The sequence below is a fragment of the Serinus canaria genome, chromosome 20 (genome assembly GCF_022539315.1).
Source record: "Serinus canaria isolate serCan28SL12 chromosome 20, serCan2020, whole genome shotgun sequence".
Classification (NCBI taxonomy): Eukaryota; Metazoa; Chordata; class Aves; order Passeriformes; family Fringillidae; genus Serinus; species Serinus canaria.
The window spans coordinates 12,231,107-12,248,283 of record NC_066333.1 but is presented as its reverse complement, the minus strand read 5'-3'; the positions used below and the strand labels follow the sequence as shown (position 1 = coordinate 12,248,283).

Genomic DNA, 17,177 nt, shown 5'->3' with positions numbered 1-17,177 from the left:
CTGATTTCTGCTGGGCTGTGACACTCACCATCAATGCCTTCCACAGAGAGCTGCAGGCCCAGGTTGTGCTGGGGATTCACCACCCAGTGGTTGCTGGTGGCGGTGATGTCGAACACCAGCCACCCTTCCTCTGCAGCCCAGATCGTCCTGGAGTCCAGCAGGAACAAATCTGAATCCCTGAAAGAAAGGGGCAGAACTCCCAGTGAGCCAGGATTGCCACTGGAGTCTCCACAAACACCCTTTAGGCAGTGCCTGGGGTTGGGATTTCAGCGACAGGCAGAGCTGGGCTGGTTTGTGTTCCCCTCCAATCCCCCTCAGGTGAAACTTCTCTCCAAGAAAGGGAGGTTGGGTTGAAGCAGAGCTGAGCTGGTTTGGGGTTACTTTGCTGTTAACCTTGAGCTCCTGATGCAGCTTCAAAAAAACTTTTGCCAGGCCCAGATCTGCAGAATTACTGTTTGCATATGCAAATCCAGCAATTGGGCAGACAATGCTGCTCATTAGCCTTTCCACACATAATTCCCTGACTTTTATGCATAACTTTAGTGTTGGTGCAAGCCAGCTGGAACAATGGTGTGCTTACATTATCATAGGTAATAGGCTTTTTAAAATTTGCTCATCTGAGGTTACAGATAACTGACTGAGGCAATAACCCTCTGCACTGCTGTGGGTCACAATCATTTTTCAATTCATTGCTTGGGGTTTTTTTTAAAGGCCACTGCTGGGTTACTCTAGCTGAAGAAGTAATATCAGAAAATGGAAAAGATCCTAAATGGAGAGATTCTGATCTTTTGAAATAGGTGAAGTTAGTTCAGATTTACGAGATGTTTCCTGGCAAATTTCTGAAAAATTAAAATTTGAGAAAATAAAGGTTCTGTAAAGGAATGACTTTTCTCTTATCAGAAAAGGAGCTAAAACTCAGATTAAAAAATGGATGCTGCTGCAGTTCTTTTATAAAAATTACTTTAAAAGAAGAACAAAGACAGGTGGTGGAAGTGTCTAGACAAGTCCTGTAAGAGCTGCTTTTGTGCCTACAGTGAACAAACATGATAACTTGTTTAAGTGTAATTATATCCTTTTGAATGAAGAACTATCCTTGAAAAACCCTTTAATCACATCCTCAAAGCTTCAAAAGGCCTTATGAATTTGGTCACTATAGATCTGTCAGTGCAAATATGGATATTTGGTTTACACAGTGTTTGCATGAAACACCCAGTGATCAGAAATGAATCCGAGGAGAGCTGTTGGCATAAGGGCTTTTGACTCACAGCTTTTAGTGATTCTTTCCCCTTTGACATACCAAGAAATCAGAAGCTTTTGTCCCAGACAGAACAGGAATGGAGGGGTTTTTGCAATGCTTTTATTGTTCATCTTTCCTTTCAACCTTAGTGGGCCAGAGTGTGTAAGAGGTGCTGCTTTCTTCTGTGAGCTAAGGGGTGTCACCACCCCCCTCTGACTGTGCATGAAATTGAATTTCTGACATGAGTTCCTGCAGAGCAGGTGAGCAGTGGCCCAGGGTGTGCAGGAAGTGGATTCTGTGTTTCCTCCCTCAAGCAGGAGGGATTTGGGCACCCCATGGCTGAATACACAGCTGGTGCTGCTGAGGGTGCAATCAGTGCTTGCTTTTAAGCCAAGCTCTGGTTTGTGGAAAAAGCCCTACATCAGAGCTGGACTTGCTGAGGCAGAGGGGATCCTGTGGGAGTGTCCAGGGGATGTCTGGGAGCCAAAGGGGGTGGCTCAGGAAGGGCTGTGCTGCAGCAATGCTCAAGGCAGGTGTTGGGAGCTGGGTCAGCTTTGTTCCCAGGAAATCTGGAGTTAAACAGGACTGACAGGGTAACCCCTGCCACATTAGTTACAGCAGTGCAAGATGATGCTTGAACTCCAACCAGGAGACACATCCCCTGGGGTTTCATCCCCACCCAGGAGCAGTGGCCCTTTCCCACAGTGCAGGACAACTCCCACCCTTCCCTGTTTACAGCACACTGAACCAAACACATCCCAGAGGAGCCAGGGACCAGGCAGTTGCATGGATTGGCCCGTCCCAGTGGCTGAGGCCAAGTTTCCAGGAGAAAAGGGTGTTTTATTCACATAGTCCATTATTTAGGCATGGCCCCTGACTGGAACTCATGATTCACACAAGGTTTAGTTAACAGGGACTTGGCTTGCTTGGTTTTCTCCCCTTGCAGGTTGATGATAGTAGCAATCATGATATTTTTTTTGGTTTTAGCTACTGCTCAGCTGCAGTATTATTACTCAGAAAAAGCAGCCTTTAAGCTTCCCATGCTGACATGATGCAATCAGGGTAAGCAGACTACATGAGGCATCAAGTACCAGGGTGAGTCAGTCTGGGAAATTGTATAATACATTTGTTTTCCTGTAGTTACAGCAATGTGCAAACAATTGGCCTGGAGGGGAAGCCCGAAGTGAGAGAGATCAAAGGGACCCACTGAAGGGAAATGTCCTTCCCACACACACTTGGAACATTTGGACCCCAAAAAAGCCCCGTGTCAGATGCCCTTTGGAGGAGTTCAAGCACTCCTGGGTTAGTGCTTTCTGGCCTGGCCCACCAGGGGTGGGATGCAGAACCTCACTGGTGTTGCAAGCACAGGCTCCTGAGATGTGGCTCCTGTTCAGATGAAAAGAAACCTCTCGTTCTTTTCAAAAAGCAAACCTCCTTTAAGTGGAATGTCCTGCTCTCCACAGACAGGCAAACAGCATTAAATCACCAGCTAATAGACAGCCAGCCCTCGAGATATCCTTGTTGGACAAGACACAGTAAACACAGCAAAGAAATGTTGCTCTGCTAAGGCTTAAACAACATTTATTCTGAGGGCTCCCATCTAATGGCTTGTCACAGAAGATAGTGCTGGTTAAGTCTAACTAATGTGGCTGCTTTGGGTTTCAGCTGAGAGATAAAGATCTGAGCCCAAAGAGAAAAGGTTTCTAGTGCACCTCTCCTCTTGCACCTCACCTTCCAGCTGTGTTCTCACAGAGCATGTTCCTGGAGCAGTGTGAATGATGGCTCTGCAGCAAGGAGGCAAAAAACCCCTTTGGTTCCTTGGCCCTGCATTCAGTTCCTTCATTTTAGAATTTCAGTGCTTGCAAGAAACTGTACTTGCTCTTTTTCCAGAGCAAGAGATAGGAAAGGCACATGATCCTCCTTTCACAGAAAAATTAAGCTGGGACATGGAAATGTTAATGTCTAGATCAGAGTTACATAAATTACAAAGTCTGGATCCAGACCACAAGTATGCTCTGTTGAGACCACATCAAAATGGCTCAGTGTTCAAAGAACTGACATCAGCGGGAGTGTCAGGGCTTTTAGCAATGATAAAACTTGGGGCTTTCTGCTCGCCTGTCTCAAGCACCAGGCTCTCAGTGCAGCCTGAGATGAAGACAGGAGGTTGGCATTTGCCTGCTGATGTCTTCTGTAGTGTCTCACACTGGATGCCAGACAGGAGAGTCACCTCCTGTTAGAAAGCACTCCCAAAAATTTGTCTACAGGTCATGTAAGTGCTGTGTGGTCTGTGAAACTTCCTGAGTGAACTTGTTTTCTGGGCTCAGGGCTGAGTAACGAGCACTGCAGCGTGAGGGTGGCTGGGCAGGATGCATGTGAGATCGTGTCTGGGAAGCAGCTGGAGCTATGGAGGTGGAAGGGCTGACCTGCCAAAGGGCTGATGGTGGTAAGGAAAGGGATCACAAATATTTAGTGAAGAGAAAAGGGCTGGAAGAAGTGAGGCGTGTGGGGGTGAGCACAGAAACAAGAGAATAAGGCAGGGAAGGGAAGGTGTGGGATAAAGGGAATTGTTGCAACATGGCAATTCTAGAATAAGAGAAAGAATTAACAACCATGAAGCTTTATGAAAATAGTATGTATGGCTTCTTTGCTTTTTGCTGGGGTACTTTTTCAGTCCCTGGGATGCAGCTTAGTTTGAAGCCATAAACACTAGAAATATACCCAAAAATGAGAAGTGCTGCATCTGCCCCAACCACCTGCCTTGGTGAGTTGGGGCACAAGGAGAGCATGGATGAAAACCTGAGAGACAGAAATTCTGCACTGGCAAGGGAACAGGAGATAAAACTCTGCATTTATAGACTATAATGCTGTAAGGTCTACACTATTTCAGGACAGTCCTCCTGCCAAACAGTCCCTGCTTTTACGTCTGTTTTCTTCACTCACTGTCCCCATCCTGCTCGTCAGCCCTGTTATTTCAAGCTGCTGCTTACAAGTGGTAGTAAACACTAATGAGCACTTCCAAGAGGGATAAAAATAAATGGGGAAAAGGACAGGCAGCAGCAGTGAAGGTGACTCTTGGCAATTTCCATTACACTGTAGGACAAGGTGATTCCTGTGAGCAGGCAGTGGTCTGTGCTGGGAGCAGCCCCCAGGCTCACCTGGCTCTGTCCCTGCTGGCATCAGGGACAGGGAATCCCTCAGCCCAGAGAGCACCCCTGGCAGCTGGGCTGCCCTGATCCCTCCCTCTACCTGCAGGAATTCCAACATCAGTGCTTTAAACAGAAACCATACAGAGGCACCTTGCAGCAGCCTTTGGATGGCTTTACAAATGTGGGTTAACCCTCCTGCCTGTTTTAGAGTAGGAAACACTTGAGGCATGGATATGTTGAATTCCCACTGATTCAGCACGTGAACCCCAGTGTCTAAGGCAGGAGCACAATCCTCTCCTCTCCACTCGTATTCTAACCCTAGAGGGGCTGTTTGGGTCACAGGCACAGGACAAGTTTTCCAGCAGGCAGCCCAAGGACAGGGCTGACATGGGGGGAAGGGGTTATTCACATCCAGGTTTGAGCAGGTGGAGGGAGGAGAAGGCAAAAAGGGCATCCTGAGAGGGTGAGAGGAGATGTGGGCTTAGAAGACATCTGTTTGGATTAAAAACCTGCCGTGTCCAGATTCCAGCTTGCTTGGTGTCATTGCTTAAAGTCAGCTGCAGCTGTCCAAAGACAAGCTTAGGAAAATATTTTTCAGACTTTCCTACTTTGAGAGGGCCCCAGGATCTCCCTGGGCCTCTCCCTGGCACGTTTGCAACACCCTCTGTACATAGACCTGATGCAGCCCTCCTCCCACACCTTCCCTTCCCTGTGCCTGGGATCCCCTGCTTATGCTTATCCTTCCCTCTCCCTCCCCACTGATAAGAGCTCTCCCCACTGATAAGAGCTCTCCCCACTGATAAAAACCCCTCCCCACTGATAAAACCTGTCCCTGTGCCCCCAGGCAGGAGCCACCAGCCAAACACAGCCCGGGGCTCTGCCAGGTGAAGGGATGTCCACAGCAGGAATTCAGTTTGCTAGAGGTGTTTTCCAAGGATTGGCCTGAAAACTGGCTGTACTGGTAGTGAAACAGATCTGTGTAAATTCAGCTGAATCTAGGGGGAAAATTAAATTCACTTTAAAATTGTGGCAGATTCTTAATTCTGCTTTGTGTGCTTCAAGTAGCTGTGTTGCCTTTCTTAGATGGTGTTGGAGAAGGTAAGGTCTAAATCTCAAAGGCTGATTAAAAGTGGCAGTGGGAGTCTGTTGCTGAGATGCAACACATTTCCTAAACATGAAGCCTGTTGTAAAAGCAGTGCTGAGAGAAATGAGGTTTTACACATCTCTCTGACACCTTCTGTACAGCTGTTTCTGCTCAGCATTGAAGGGCTGTTCACCAGTGCATCACTTCCCCAGCAAGAACCCACTGGGGTGTGCAAAATGCCTCCTGCAGCTCCTCAAGTGCCTGTGAAGAGTTGTGCCTTGCTAAGTTCAAGATTTGTCAAAGGTTTTGCAGGTTGGAATGGTCTGAAGGAGAAAACCAGATTCAGCTCTGTTCTTGGAGAGCTGCAGGATCTCTATGCTCAAGTTTCCCTTGTTACTTGCTGAGAGATAAATGACTGAGTCGCAGATAAGTCACCAAAAAAATCAAATTTATTGTCAGTATTTGTAGATACTGTCATGGTGCTGGGGCACATCAATAAATCCAACTGTGCTGTGCTGCACCATCTCAGAATGATCACACTGGTGCTTAAAAAAGCCCCACAAAGAAGGCACATCTGCTTTATGGGTTGGGTGGGCCTAAGCCTTTCTTAGGTACTAGAATTACATGTTTCAACCCACAACATGGAACCAGACTCCAGTGAATGGCAGAAAGGGGTCTGGAGAGGGGCTCAGGTTTGATCTGCTGCAGCAGTGGTGTAGTTTGAAGCTCAAGCTAAAGGGTTCCAGCTGCAAGTCAAACCCAGGAATGCATCCTGCAAGATCTGATTTTTCTGTAGGGCTGGTAACATGAGCATTCAAATCACTGCCTTTGAAGCCGTGAAATCCATAATGGCCACAAAGTGAACGTGTAACAGCTACATTTCAACTACCAAAGGCTGGTCGAGTACCTGGCTTTATTCTCTCCAGTAACAAAACTCCCATCGACTTCAAAGGGGTTGGGATTCACTCTGCAGTGCAAGAGCTGGGTCCAAGGAAATAGGAGATGTAACTTTGGGATGAGGTATTTCAGCTTGAAAAGGTGCAGACAGCAAAGCAGGATAGAGCGCTGAGCTTTAGGGCAGCTCTACAGTCTGCATTTTTTTCTGCAGCTTCGGGTTAGTAACTGAGGAGGATGCCCTGACTGAGCACTGGCATCTGCTTTGCTCTCCCTCCTTTTCCAGGGGGAGGAGACTTGAGCAGCCCCTGGCTCCCCATGGCCACCTTCAGCTCCCACTGAGGAGGGTTTGTCACCTCAAACCCAGACTGGATGTCCTGCTGCTCTCACCCTGCTCATGTCAGGCCCTGGCTCTGTCAAACACCTTCCCAGGCTTTGGGGTGAGTGAGCCATGACGTCCAAACAGAGGTTGGACATGAGTCACTGGACTTGGAGCTGCACACTTGAAAGCTTTGAGGCATGTTATACCAGTTAAAACACCCTCAGTGTTTGTGATATTTGGGACATTTTTGTTCATGAATGTACTTGTTTGCCTAAAGTGAATAACTGATGCTGAGTGCCTAAAGAATGCTGTGCACGCCTTGTTATCGAGGAGATGTTGGCAGTTTGAAGGGCTTGCCTTGCAAGGAAAGATTTGGAAAAGTGAGAAAGAATGTTTGATCACTTAGCCTGATTTCCTACAAACACCTGTAATAATATCTTCAGTCTGACAGAGATGTAACTTCTGGCAGTCCAAAGTCTAGTGGCATCTCATCTGCTGCAAAGGAAGGGCTGGGCCCTCCTTTTTGCTGCCAGGGCTGTTAGGTTGAGCAGGTGGATGGGGAGAGGTTCTACCCCGCAAACACTGAGCTGTTGAAGGGCAGGATTTCAGGAACAGTCTGCTGGGGTGCAGCTGTTGCTCTGGAAACACCTAAGCCTGTATTTTTCACTGACAATGGAGTGCACACAAGAGATGTTGCTGGTTAGATGCCTCCAACCTGTCTGAACTCGTGAAGTCATTAACTGCTGAACTGCTCATACCTCTGCTTTCTGTGAGCTGAGGGCACCATCACACCCTCCAAAGTGGAGGCTCTTCTGTGGTTTAACTGAAAATCCTGCCCTCAGCACATCTCACAGAGGAAAACCTCTCCAGTCCCCCTCAGCCTGAGCTCTCCATCTCTCCCTGTGCTGCTGTGTGGCTCTGGGAGCTGTCCTGCTCTCTGCTGTGTGTGAGAGGATGCTGAGCTGCCCCTGGCAGCCTGGCAGGAGCTGCTGTGCCTCGGGCTCTGCACAGCACAGAGAATTCCAGGTTCAGATCTCGAAAGACAATTCCAGCAGGGCTCCTGTGTCAGGAGAGCCCTGGGAGAAGGAAACCCAAAGGCAGCAGAGGTTTCCCTGCCTGCGTGGGGGGGGAGGGTTTGGCTTTGTTTTGCTCTTGTTGCTAACAACGTCAGATGGGGCTGACTTTCCAGAGCTCAGGATGAGACAAACAGCCAAGGAAGCATCAAAGTCAATGGGTGTTTTTTGATCAACACTGGAGAGAGTTTGTTTTCTTTCTCCACTTGCCCAATGACACACTGACTTGGATGACTGGGCTGTGACAGAGCCGGGTGGAAAATGTCAGTGGAAAAATGCAGAAAAAGAGCAAATATTTTTACAAATGGTAGTGACAATATTTTTACCTTTGGTCAATCCAAACCAACAGGAATATTTTTTCAGGACAAGCTGTTCAAAACTCGCCATAGCCTGTGCCAAAATGTATGCAAAAGGGGAATATGCATGAACACTCATTAAAAATAGTGTTGCTGTGGTGAATATGATGAAGTAAAATTGCATCTAGTCTAGTGGCTGGAACATCTGTATAATTAGCAAGATTCCTCACCTCTTCCAGACAGTGGTTGATGTATATGCCCACCCTTTGCATACGTTATTTTTCCTTTAGGAACAGGAATTAGTGGAGGAGAGAGTTTGCAGAAGCATTTGCTGCTCCCCAGCAGTACCTTCCCATCCTCTCTAAACAAAGTGGTGACAACCTTTGGGATGCACCTTGGTGAAATTAAGATATCAGATCTCATTCTGACCCTGTCAGTAAGATTCCTAGTGGGCACCTCACTCATCAGGACCCGAGGGGGAACTTCCTTGGCATCTGTTGAGGGAGGTCATTTACCTCAGAACAGGTTCCTGGCAGCTCCCCTGGCAGTGCCCTGGCACACAGGTTGGTGCCTCCTCCTCTGCCAGCACATCTACAGTTTCTGCTCTTCCCAAGACAGGAAGGTCATCCCTGCAGGCTGGTACCTAAAAAACCCTCCCAAGAAACATGGCAAATGGAGGCTGCTGCCTCTGGAATGGCCTAAGAGGGAATAAACTGAAATGCTTTGGGTAAGCAGGACATCTGATGTGTCCTGTGCACAGCTCTGGCTTGTTGCCCTCTCCTTTAAGGAAAACCTTAAATGCACAGTTTGACTAACCACTGTTTGATAAAAATAGATTACTTTTAGCACAGTCCCCAAAAATTGCAAATAATTGCATCATTAGAAATGCCAGGAGAACCATGCATTTTAAGCTATAAAATCAGAATTTCAGATGTGGAAGAAAACACACCAGTGGTTAAATATTTTTACCAACCAGCAAAGCCAGCAGAAATTCTCACCATTAAAAAAAAAGTTGACAAGGTTTCCTGACATGTTTCAATTATTTCTGCATTTTTATTAGCTCTTATAAAACTATAAAGCCAGAGTCCTGATTATACTTTTTTTTCTTACCCTTTTGGACTTTCCAATTTTTAAATCCCTAGTGTTTCTCTTTTCATAAACCTAAATTAGAACTGTAGTATTATTAGCCCATATTTAGTTGTCCTAAAGAATAACTTCTGACTAGAATGTGATTGTAAATACTTTTCACATAAATAAATGCAATCTCACTTTTGGTAGGATTTGTATGTGAAAGAAATCTGTGCAAATGAAACTAAGTGCCTTTGATAAGTGGTTTGGGATTGCTGATTAATTGAACTAAAACCAGATGAGAAAATTGAACATATGTTCTTATTCAAGTTCCCTGGAGGATTTATCAGGGAGCTTGGCATACATTAATAATTGCTTGGAAGGGATTTAATAGCTCATCTTGTAGTTTTGCACATGCAGAACAATCAGTCAATATAAAAAGCGTGGTGTCATCTGTCTTTGTTAATTAGGGAGCTCGAATGCCTTTGATAATAAGGCCTAGTAATTAAGCTGCAGTTCCAAAGGAAGCATTTGGGTTTGCCACCTCAGGATCCACAGAGGCAGGAGGAAAGGGGGAGGACTTCCAGAAATCTTGAGATATTCCTGGTTTATGACACTTTTTCTGCACTAGCACACAGCCAGGCTACTGAGTGCTCCCAGAGACCAGAGCAGGAGTGCTGGGGATGCTCCCTGGGCCACGGGGAGGCTCCCAGGGCACCTGTGCCCACGTCACAACATTCAGGAGCTGCTGCAGCAGCACCGCTGGGATCCCCTGCACGCCCCAATGCCAAACCCTGCCACTGGTGCTGATGGCACCAAGAGGGCACTGGCTGTGACTCCCTGCAGGAGCAGGGAGCTGTGCCCTCAGCAGGGTGTCCCTGGGGGTGCCTCACCTTCCCGGGTGCTCCTGCAGGACCTGGTAGACGCTGATCTGGAAGGTTTCGTTGTCGAAGCGCTCGCGGATGAAATCCTTGTAGATCCTGAACTCGGCCGCCGTCACCGCCTCCCCCTCGGGGATCCGCGAGAGGTCGAACCTGAACTCTCGGTAGTGGCAGCGCTGGTGGTGGAACTCTCTGTCATGCTCCACTGGAACAGAAAACAGCCCATTAGGCACCTGCTTTGTTCCCCTTCCCCTCGCCAGCAAACGCGCCCCGAGCTGCCACAACGGAGGAGGGCGGGAATATCTGATCGCAGCATCGCGGGGCTGCTCAGATCACTAAAGCACAGAGGAAATACCTGCCTCTATCTGGGCTATTATGGGCATATATGTGTTTATCAGGCTCCCTCTGGAACAGTTTCACAGTTGGCTGGCACAGGGGGCCATTGTGTTTTAATGATTTTTGGCAGCTTTGTGCTTGACAAGTGACTCTGGACATTTGCCACCGATAACGACCAGGCTGCTGTGGGAAGGAGCTGAGACAAACAGATGGGGCTTTTCAGGAGTGCTGGTTCTTGGCCTGGCTCTGCTCCTGACAATCACACACGTACACACACATACCCACACGCTACAGACACAAATTCCAGCCCTCGAGGCCTTTCATGCCAGTGACCCACATTTGGTGCCAGCTGAACTCATCACAAGCTCGTGGCTCCGCTCTGTAGGGTCAAAGCTTTCATTTTAAAGGAGCTTTAGTGATCAGGGCTGTAAAGAAACTGTTCAAAGTGAGGGCTTTCTTCCACCTCCCAACCCTGACTGTGAAATAACAAGTGCCAGATCCTCCCAGGCTGGTGTTGGGATGTGTGCTATCCCACGGGGTGACAGGCCTGCCTGTCCCCTGATGGACAGCTGGTGGTCCCCTCTAACCCTGCTTGTGGCACGGAAGCAGGGGGTCAGTGCTGGGAGGAAACAAAGACTTCAAGCCAGTCCTCCAGCAAGGGGGAGGAGAGGTGTCAGTGCCCCAGCCCAGCACATGAGCCGAGGCACCCTTCTTGGAAGAAATTCCAAATTAAACAGACAAGTCAGACAAAGGAAAAGGGGGAAACGGAGCTATAAGGGGATGAACTGACTCGCCCAAGGTCACACCACATGACATTTTAAGAGCTGAGGTTTGAACCAGGGACTTCCTATATGTCCCAGTCCTGTCGTCTGCCCACTTGACCTCTCTGCAGCTTGACTGCGCAATTCAAGTAGTTAGCTCTGAGATTTCCTTGGCGAGGAATGTGTGTCTTCCTACAGGCCTGATTTTCTTCTGGCAGCAGCAAATCCATTGTGTAAATCCATTGACTTAAAGGGAATTACTCCTGAAAAAAGAGGAGTTTCAAGCCCGGGTCTGGAAAGTGCTGTTTAAATTGACAGCTCTGCATGGTACAAGCACAGAGCAGCCCTGGGCAGGGTGTCCCCATGGCAGGGACAGAGCGTGGGGAGGCTCTGGGAGCAGGGCTGTGTCCAAGCACGGAGCAGGTTCAGCGCTGCTCTGCTGGCTGAGGCTCAGCCGCTGGCCATGGACTCTTCCTCCTCTCTCACATCCCTTCTGTGAGGAGTCCAGTTTGCCACTGTGTGATTGCTGCTCAGGGAAATGCTTCAGAGCTCTTACTCATGGCTGGGATTCGTCTTAGACGAGTGTTTTAGGTATAAAACCTCTGAACTTTGCAAGGCAAAGGTGGTTAAGTTTAGCAAATGGTTTTATGTGCTGAGCGGTCTCTGTTGCACCTCTGCTCAAACATCTCAGGGGCAACATTTAGTATCTCATACCCTGATGTGGAGGAATATTGTGAATATTCACCAGTGTTTGTGAAAGACTTGGCAGGCTACAACTGCCCTGGACGTGCTAGCAACACTATTAAATGAGCCTCAATCCCTTTCCTCCAAAGCACTCCTCACAGAATAAGATATAAAGAGCATAATTTCAATTTTAAAGGAATTTATCTACAACTAAATTAAAATGGAATGAAAAATACTTTAATATGGGATCCCTCCTTTAACCACAAATGTAAAAGAATGTGTATAATGCTGTGTGGGTTTAGTTGCAGCTGTTAGCAGTAGGATGTACAAACATGATTTGCTTCCAAAGAGATGGGAAGGCTGAATTTCCAGAGGAAGGTGGGTGCAGTTTTTCAGAATGTGTGTGATGACAACTACATCAACCAACACTGGCCTTTAGCTGCACTTTATACACAAGGTCTGACAACAAGCACATGAAGATGAAACTTTTAGGGGTGCTGCTAAAGTTCACAGCAATTCCCACTGCTGAGCCCTAGAAAAAATGTGTCGTGTTAGTTTGAAAAATTAACAGCCAGGGTCATAAAATAAAGAGCCCCAAAGTTTGAACTTTCCCATGCTTTGCAGATGTTTGGATATAGGGTTTTGGCCTGAGCCATCTTTAGTGTTAAAGCAAACATTCCTGTGGCTATAGTCATTAAGATCATGAAAATATGTGGATATGTAACTGAAGAAAGAATCCCAAGAAACCCTTCAACTCAGTGTTTATTGTTTTTCCCCTTTTTCTTTGCACTCTGGACCTATCTGCTGACCCAGAAGTAACAAATCCTTTCAGAACTAATTTATGAGAAACACTGACCCTGAATCAACATCTGTTAGATGACTGCAGTAAATCTTATTACATAATTAAACACCAAAATCTATGTTAAAATAACGTTAAGGGTCTGACTCGAACTCATAAAAGCAAGACTCTTCATTATGAAGGCTGAAATCCTATCCCCAAGTCATGCTGCAGTGTGTTGGTATTTGGGAACATGTGGTACAGTATATCTGATCAAGCACTTTTTGCAGACCCCTGTAATACCTTCAGCACAACAGCGCGGGGTGAGCAGGGGAGCATTCAAGGAGCCTGAGTTTCCTGGGTTTGATGGGTGTTAGGCCTCTGACAATGCTGCAACTGGGTCATTTCCAGTTAATTACCTGAGGAGTTGGAAGGGGGAGAATGGGGGGAGAGCTTAAAAAAAAAGGCAAGGGGGAATAGTGGTATTTTAAGTGTTCACTGGAACAGTCAGGAGAATTGCTGCAGCAGTTCTTTGGATGGGACTGTAGTTTTACATCTTGCAAAGATGCAATTCTTTGCCACATCTTTGGATGTGGCTTCAGTTCTTCCATTAGATTGATAAAACCCATGGTCCCTATTGACACAATGACCATAAGAAGGACCTTTTGGTCAACCTTGAAAGACTTAATCTCAGCTGTTTGTTCGCCGTTAATGTTAAATTAATGTTAAATGCTCCCTTAAAACACATCAAGCATTTTGAATATTTGCTGGATATGCTTCATAGCCCTTCTGCCCACAGAACTTCAACTCATCTCTGTCCCAGGCTCACAGTTCTCACAAATCTACTACCCAAAGGCTTTGGTGAATGGTTTTAGCCCAGATGCTAATTTCAAACATTGGAAATTCCAGCTCACAATTCAAATGCCTTGGCAAGGCAGCTGCTTGGAGAGGAAGCCAAAGCTCTGGATGTGCAATCAAAGGTTGTAAAATAGGAAAAGGAAGAACACCCTTGAAAAATAATTCTGCTGTGAAACAGACTGTGTGCCTTGACTGTGGGAAAACAGGGCATTTCCTCTCCTTAAAAAACACTCCAAAGTCACTCCCAGGTGAGCCTCTCCTCATTCTTAGAAGCAGTTTGCATTTTGGAGGCACAACCACTGCAGACAAATTCTAACTTAATTTGGCCTAATTTAACACAGGGCTTGATCTGGCCTAACTAAAAGGCCTAATTTAACACAGGGCTCAAAAATTGCTGGTGTAAAATAACCCTTGGCATGGTGAGTGTGGCAGTTCATTGGAGCTATGGTGGAAGAGGATCATCAGACACTCCCTCTGGCACAGTCCTTGGGAAAGGTGCAGACAATGGGAGCTGGGAGCTGTGGGATGGAGGAGGACATCAGATGCATGAGAAAATAAGCAAGGCATCCAAAATCGTGGGGGAGCAATTAAGGTGATGCAGCCAAAACAAGGAATATCTCGGGCTGGTGGTTATCAGTGGCTCGGCCACACCTGTCACAACTATGCAAGTCAGATCAGCACCTCTGAAAGCCTGGCCTTGCCTATCTGAGCAGGATCTGAGTGCTGCTCTATCTGACACAGGGAGGGCTCCCAGCTCTCTGAAGTCCTTTGTGTCTCCAAGGCTCTGTTGTGGCCTGGTGGTGATGCAAGAGGGGGCAGGACACAGTTGTGCAACTGACAGGGATGGTTAAGAGCAAACAGGATGGGTACATGTGCTCAGGTGTGAAGAGCCAGGTATCAGATCCAAAAATATGGGAAAGCTGGAGATAAAATGTCAACAAATACTGGGTGCTTGTTCTGGCATGTGCTGGAGATACAGAACTTAAAAACATTAGCAGACAGGGATGGAACAGTGTGGCTGGTGCTATTTCGAACTTGCAGCAATGCAGTTAAAGCCAGTACCAAAACAATAATGTTGGACAGAAAACACTGAGGTCCTGATTTAGCACCCAAGGTGTCCAAACTTCCCAAAGCAAATGACACATCAGCATCAAGCTGGAAACGTCAACTGATCCCACCTTTGGTCATTTTCACAGCAAAGTATGTTCAGGTTAGAAATAAACTAACTCCAACTCTTTGCAGCCCCTTTGTAAATCTCTGCTGGCAAGTGCAAACCCTGGTTGGACCTTTGGGGTGGTGTCAGGGATTGCTGGTGGCCAGGCCTGGCTCGTGACACAAGGACTATGGTGAGGCACAGCTTGCAGTGTTTTTATTTCTCAGCCCTGGGACCCAGCACAGGGTCAGCCACCAGCCCCAGGTGTTCAGCAAAGGACTAGTGAATCACAGAAAGACTTTTTCCCAAGAATGACTGTGTTACAAATGATTATTAATGAAAAATTAAAGAGCTTATCTAAATGACAGACAAGTCAATAGAAATACCTTCACTAATTTCAATGGATTTCACAGGAGGCCAATCTCCCTGCTTAGGTATTTTTACCCTCTTGTTTTCTGAAGATGCAAAAAACTGCTTTTCAGAAAGAAACTCCACATCAGATTAATAGGCTCTGTTCTCAGGTTGCCATACTGGGAAAGCTTTGGTAATTCCACACCTCTTCCTCCCTGGCACATTTGGGTGATGCACTTAGAATACACTTTGAATATATAAACAAGTAAAAACTTAAATTTTCTTCTTAACGCTTTCACCTGATAATATGTTAATTGTTTTTATAAGGCACTTTGAGAGCAGTTGTCTCATTTATTGTAGTGCTTACAACAATTAGAGCTACTTGTTTCTCATTTACAATGGAAAAAGGCACCAGGAGGAATGTGCAGCAGGGTGTCTGTAACTTCTTCACTCCCAAAAAAGGCCAGAAGGGATTTGTTAAGGACTTTAATCTCAAATAGATTAAAGGTCCCAAATTCCTGAGACTGAAAGATAAGTCAAAGGAAAATAGATTCCAAAAGACAACACCCCCTTGCCTCAGCCTCTCAGCCAGGCTGCTGCTGAGCCATCAGCAGTTGCCTGAGAAACCCCTCAGAGATTCGGATGCCAAAAAAAATTCTGCCACACTCTGGCATTAAAGTCTAAGAGGTTTTCAGAGTCTGCCTGTGTGGTGAGTTTAGAGGGGAGCAAAGTCTTTCTCTGCTCTCTCTCCAGCAGCTGCAGAGCTACAGAAAACAGGCAGTGTTTCCTCAGAGGTGGCCGAGGGCTGCCGGGACTGTCCTGAGATCCAGGGTGGATCTCAGCCTCTCAGCTCTCACTGACACATTGCATCCAGCAGTGCAAAGTCTTGTTTGAGTTTTCCAAGAGAATTTACCTTTCTTTCCTTCCACTGTCACCCCCTGAGACCGAAGCCAAAGCTTCAGAAGCTCTGTAGCATCATTTCAGTGCAGAGATGCCCAGAAACCAGCTGCACCTGAGCCCCACCAGCCCTTCCAGTCTGTGTCCCACAGGGAAGCTCCCCTCCTATCCCCTGCCTCACCCTCCTGGCTCCCTTGGGAAGTCTATCCAAAAAAATTTCCCTTTCCCAGATGATCTTTTGGGTGGATCCTGGCCTGTCCCAGCTCCCCAGAGCAGCGTGGCAGGAAGGGCAGGGACCTCCCAGCAGGGTGGGAGGGAGGCCAGGGCCACCCCTCGGGCTCGGGGCTGGTGGTGCTGGTTGTGAAACTGAGCCGTAAATTTTCGGGATGCCAAATTCGAGACCTCTTGATGGGCTCCTAATTAACAGGCATTAAATGTTCCCTCTATAAATTGCGTTTCTTTGTCTCTAAATTGGTGGATAAAACCATGGCACTTATGAAATATAGGCCTTTTCTCCTTATATTGCTGAGGTTCAAGAAGGAGGAAACCAATTAGGGGAAGGATGCAGCGGTCTCTGCAGCTGAAAGAGCCCACTGGGCTCAGCAGGGTGCCTGATTGAGCAAGAAATGTGAGGTCAGTCCTTATATTTTTCTGAGGAAAAGGGGGACTATAATAAAGATTATTGCAATAATGTCATGCCAGGCCACAGTATGCGAAGGCACATGTTTCCCTCCTCATTGTCCTTGACAGCAAGAGTTACAGGGGCAGTGGCAGGAAATTTATAATGGCAAGAATTTGGGAATGCAAAGTTCTGTGATTGGTTTTCATCTGTTTCATTCTCTCGGCTTCATGATTTACATGCTGACATTAGGCAGCTAAAGCAGCAGTTACAGAAATAATTGAAGAAATAGTTGAAGAATATAAATTGGGAGTTCTATAAATGGAGTAGAGCAAATGTCCTGGGGTGTGTGATGGGATATATTTTAAAATTTTTTTTAAAGAGTGATAAAAACAGTATTTGGCATGCCTTTTACATGGAATAGTTGCAGCTCTCCAAGTCATCTAGAAGCTAGTGCAGGTTTTTGGAGAAACCTAAGGAAAAACAAACACAGCCTAGATTCTGATCCGTGACATAAGCTTACTAGAAAAATAGCCTGTGGTTTTTCTATAACTCATTAATGCATCTCATCACCGAGGATTGCTGCCATCCTGCCACTTCTGAAAACACAGCCTGTCCTTGAGCCACAGGCTCAGCACCCCCAGATATCTGGGGGGCTCTGGGCTCATCTGCCCAAGCCCTGCCCTGATGCCCTGTCCCCATGTGCCCTTTGCTGAAGGGGCTGCTCTGAGCCAAGGCA

At 46.8% G+C, this 17,177-nt stretch overlaps 2 protein-coding genes across 2 annotated transcripts in view; one reads left to right on the top strand and one right to left on the bottom strand.

The window, feature by feature from the left end:
* SPO11 (SPO11 initiator of meiotic double stranded breaks) overlaps positions 1–17,177 on the top strand; it is a 217,765-nt gene that overhangs the window by 147,704 nt on the left and 52,884 nt on the right. The gene's annotated exons all lie outside the window — the stretch shown is intronic.
* Positions 1–17,177, bottom strand: part of BMP7 (bone morphogenetic protein 7) — a 40,790-nt gene that overhangs the window by 6,689 nt on the left and 16,924 nt on the right. The window contains exons 2-3 of the mRNA XM_009093147.4: positions 10,014–10,206; positions 29–177 (exon numbers count right to left, since the gene is read on the bottom strand). Coding sequence (XP_009091395.3) covers positions 29–177; positions 10,014–10,206 — 342 coding nt within the window. The remainder of the gene's footprint in view (positions 1–28; positions 178–10,013; positions 10,207–17,177) is intronic.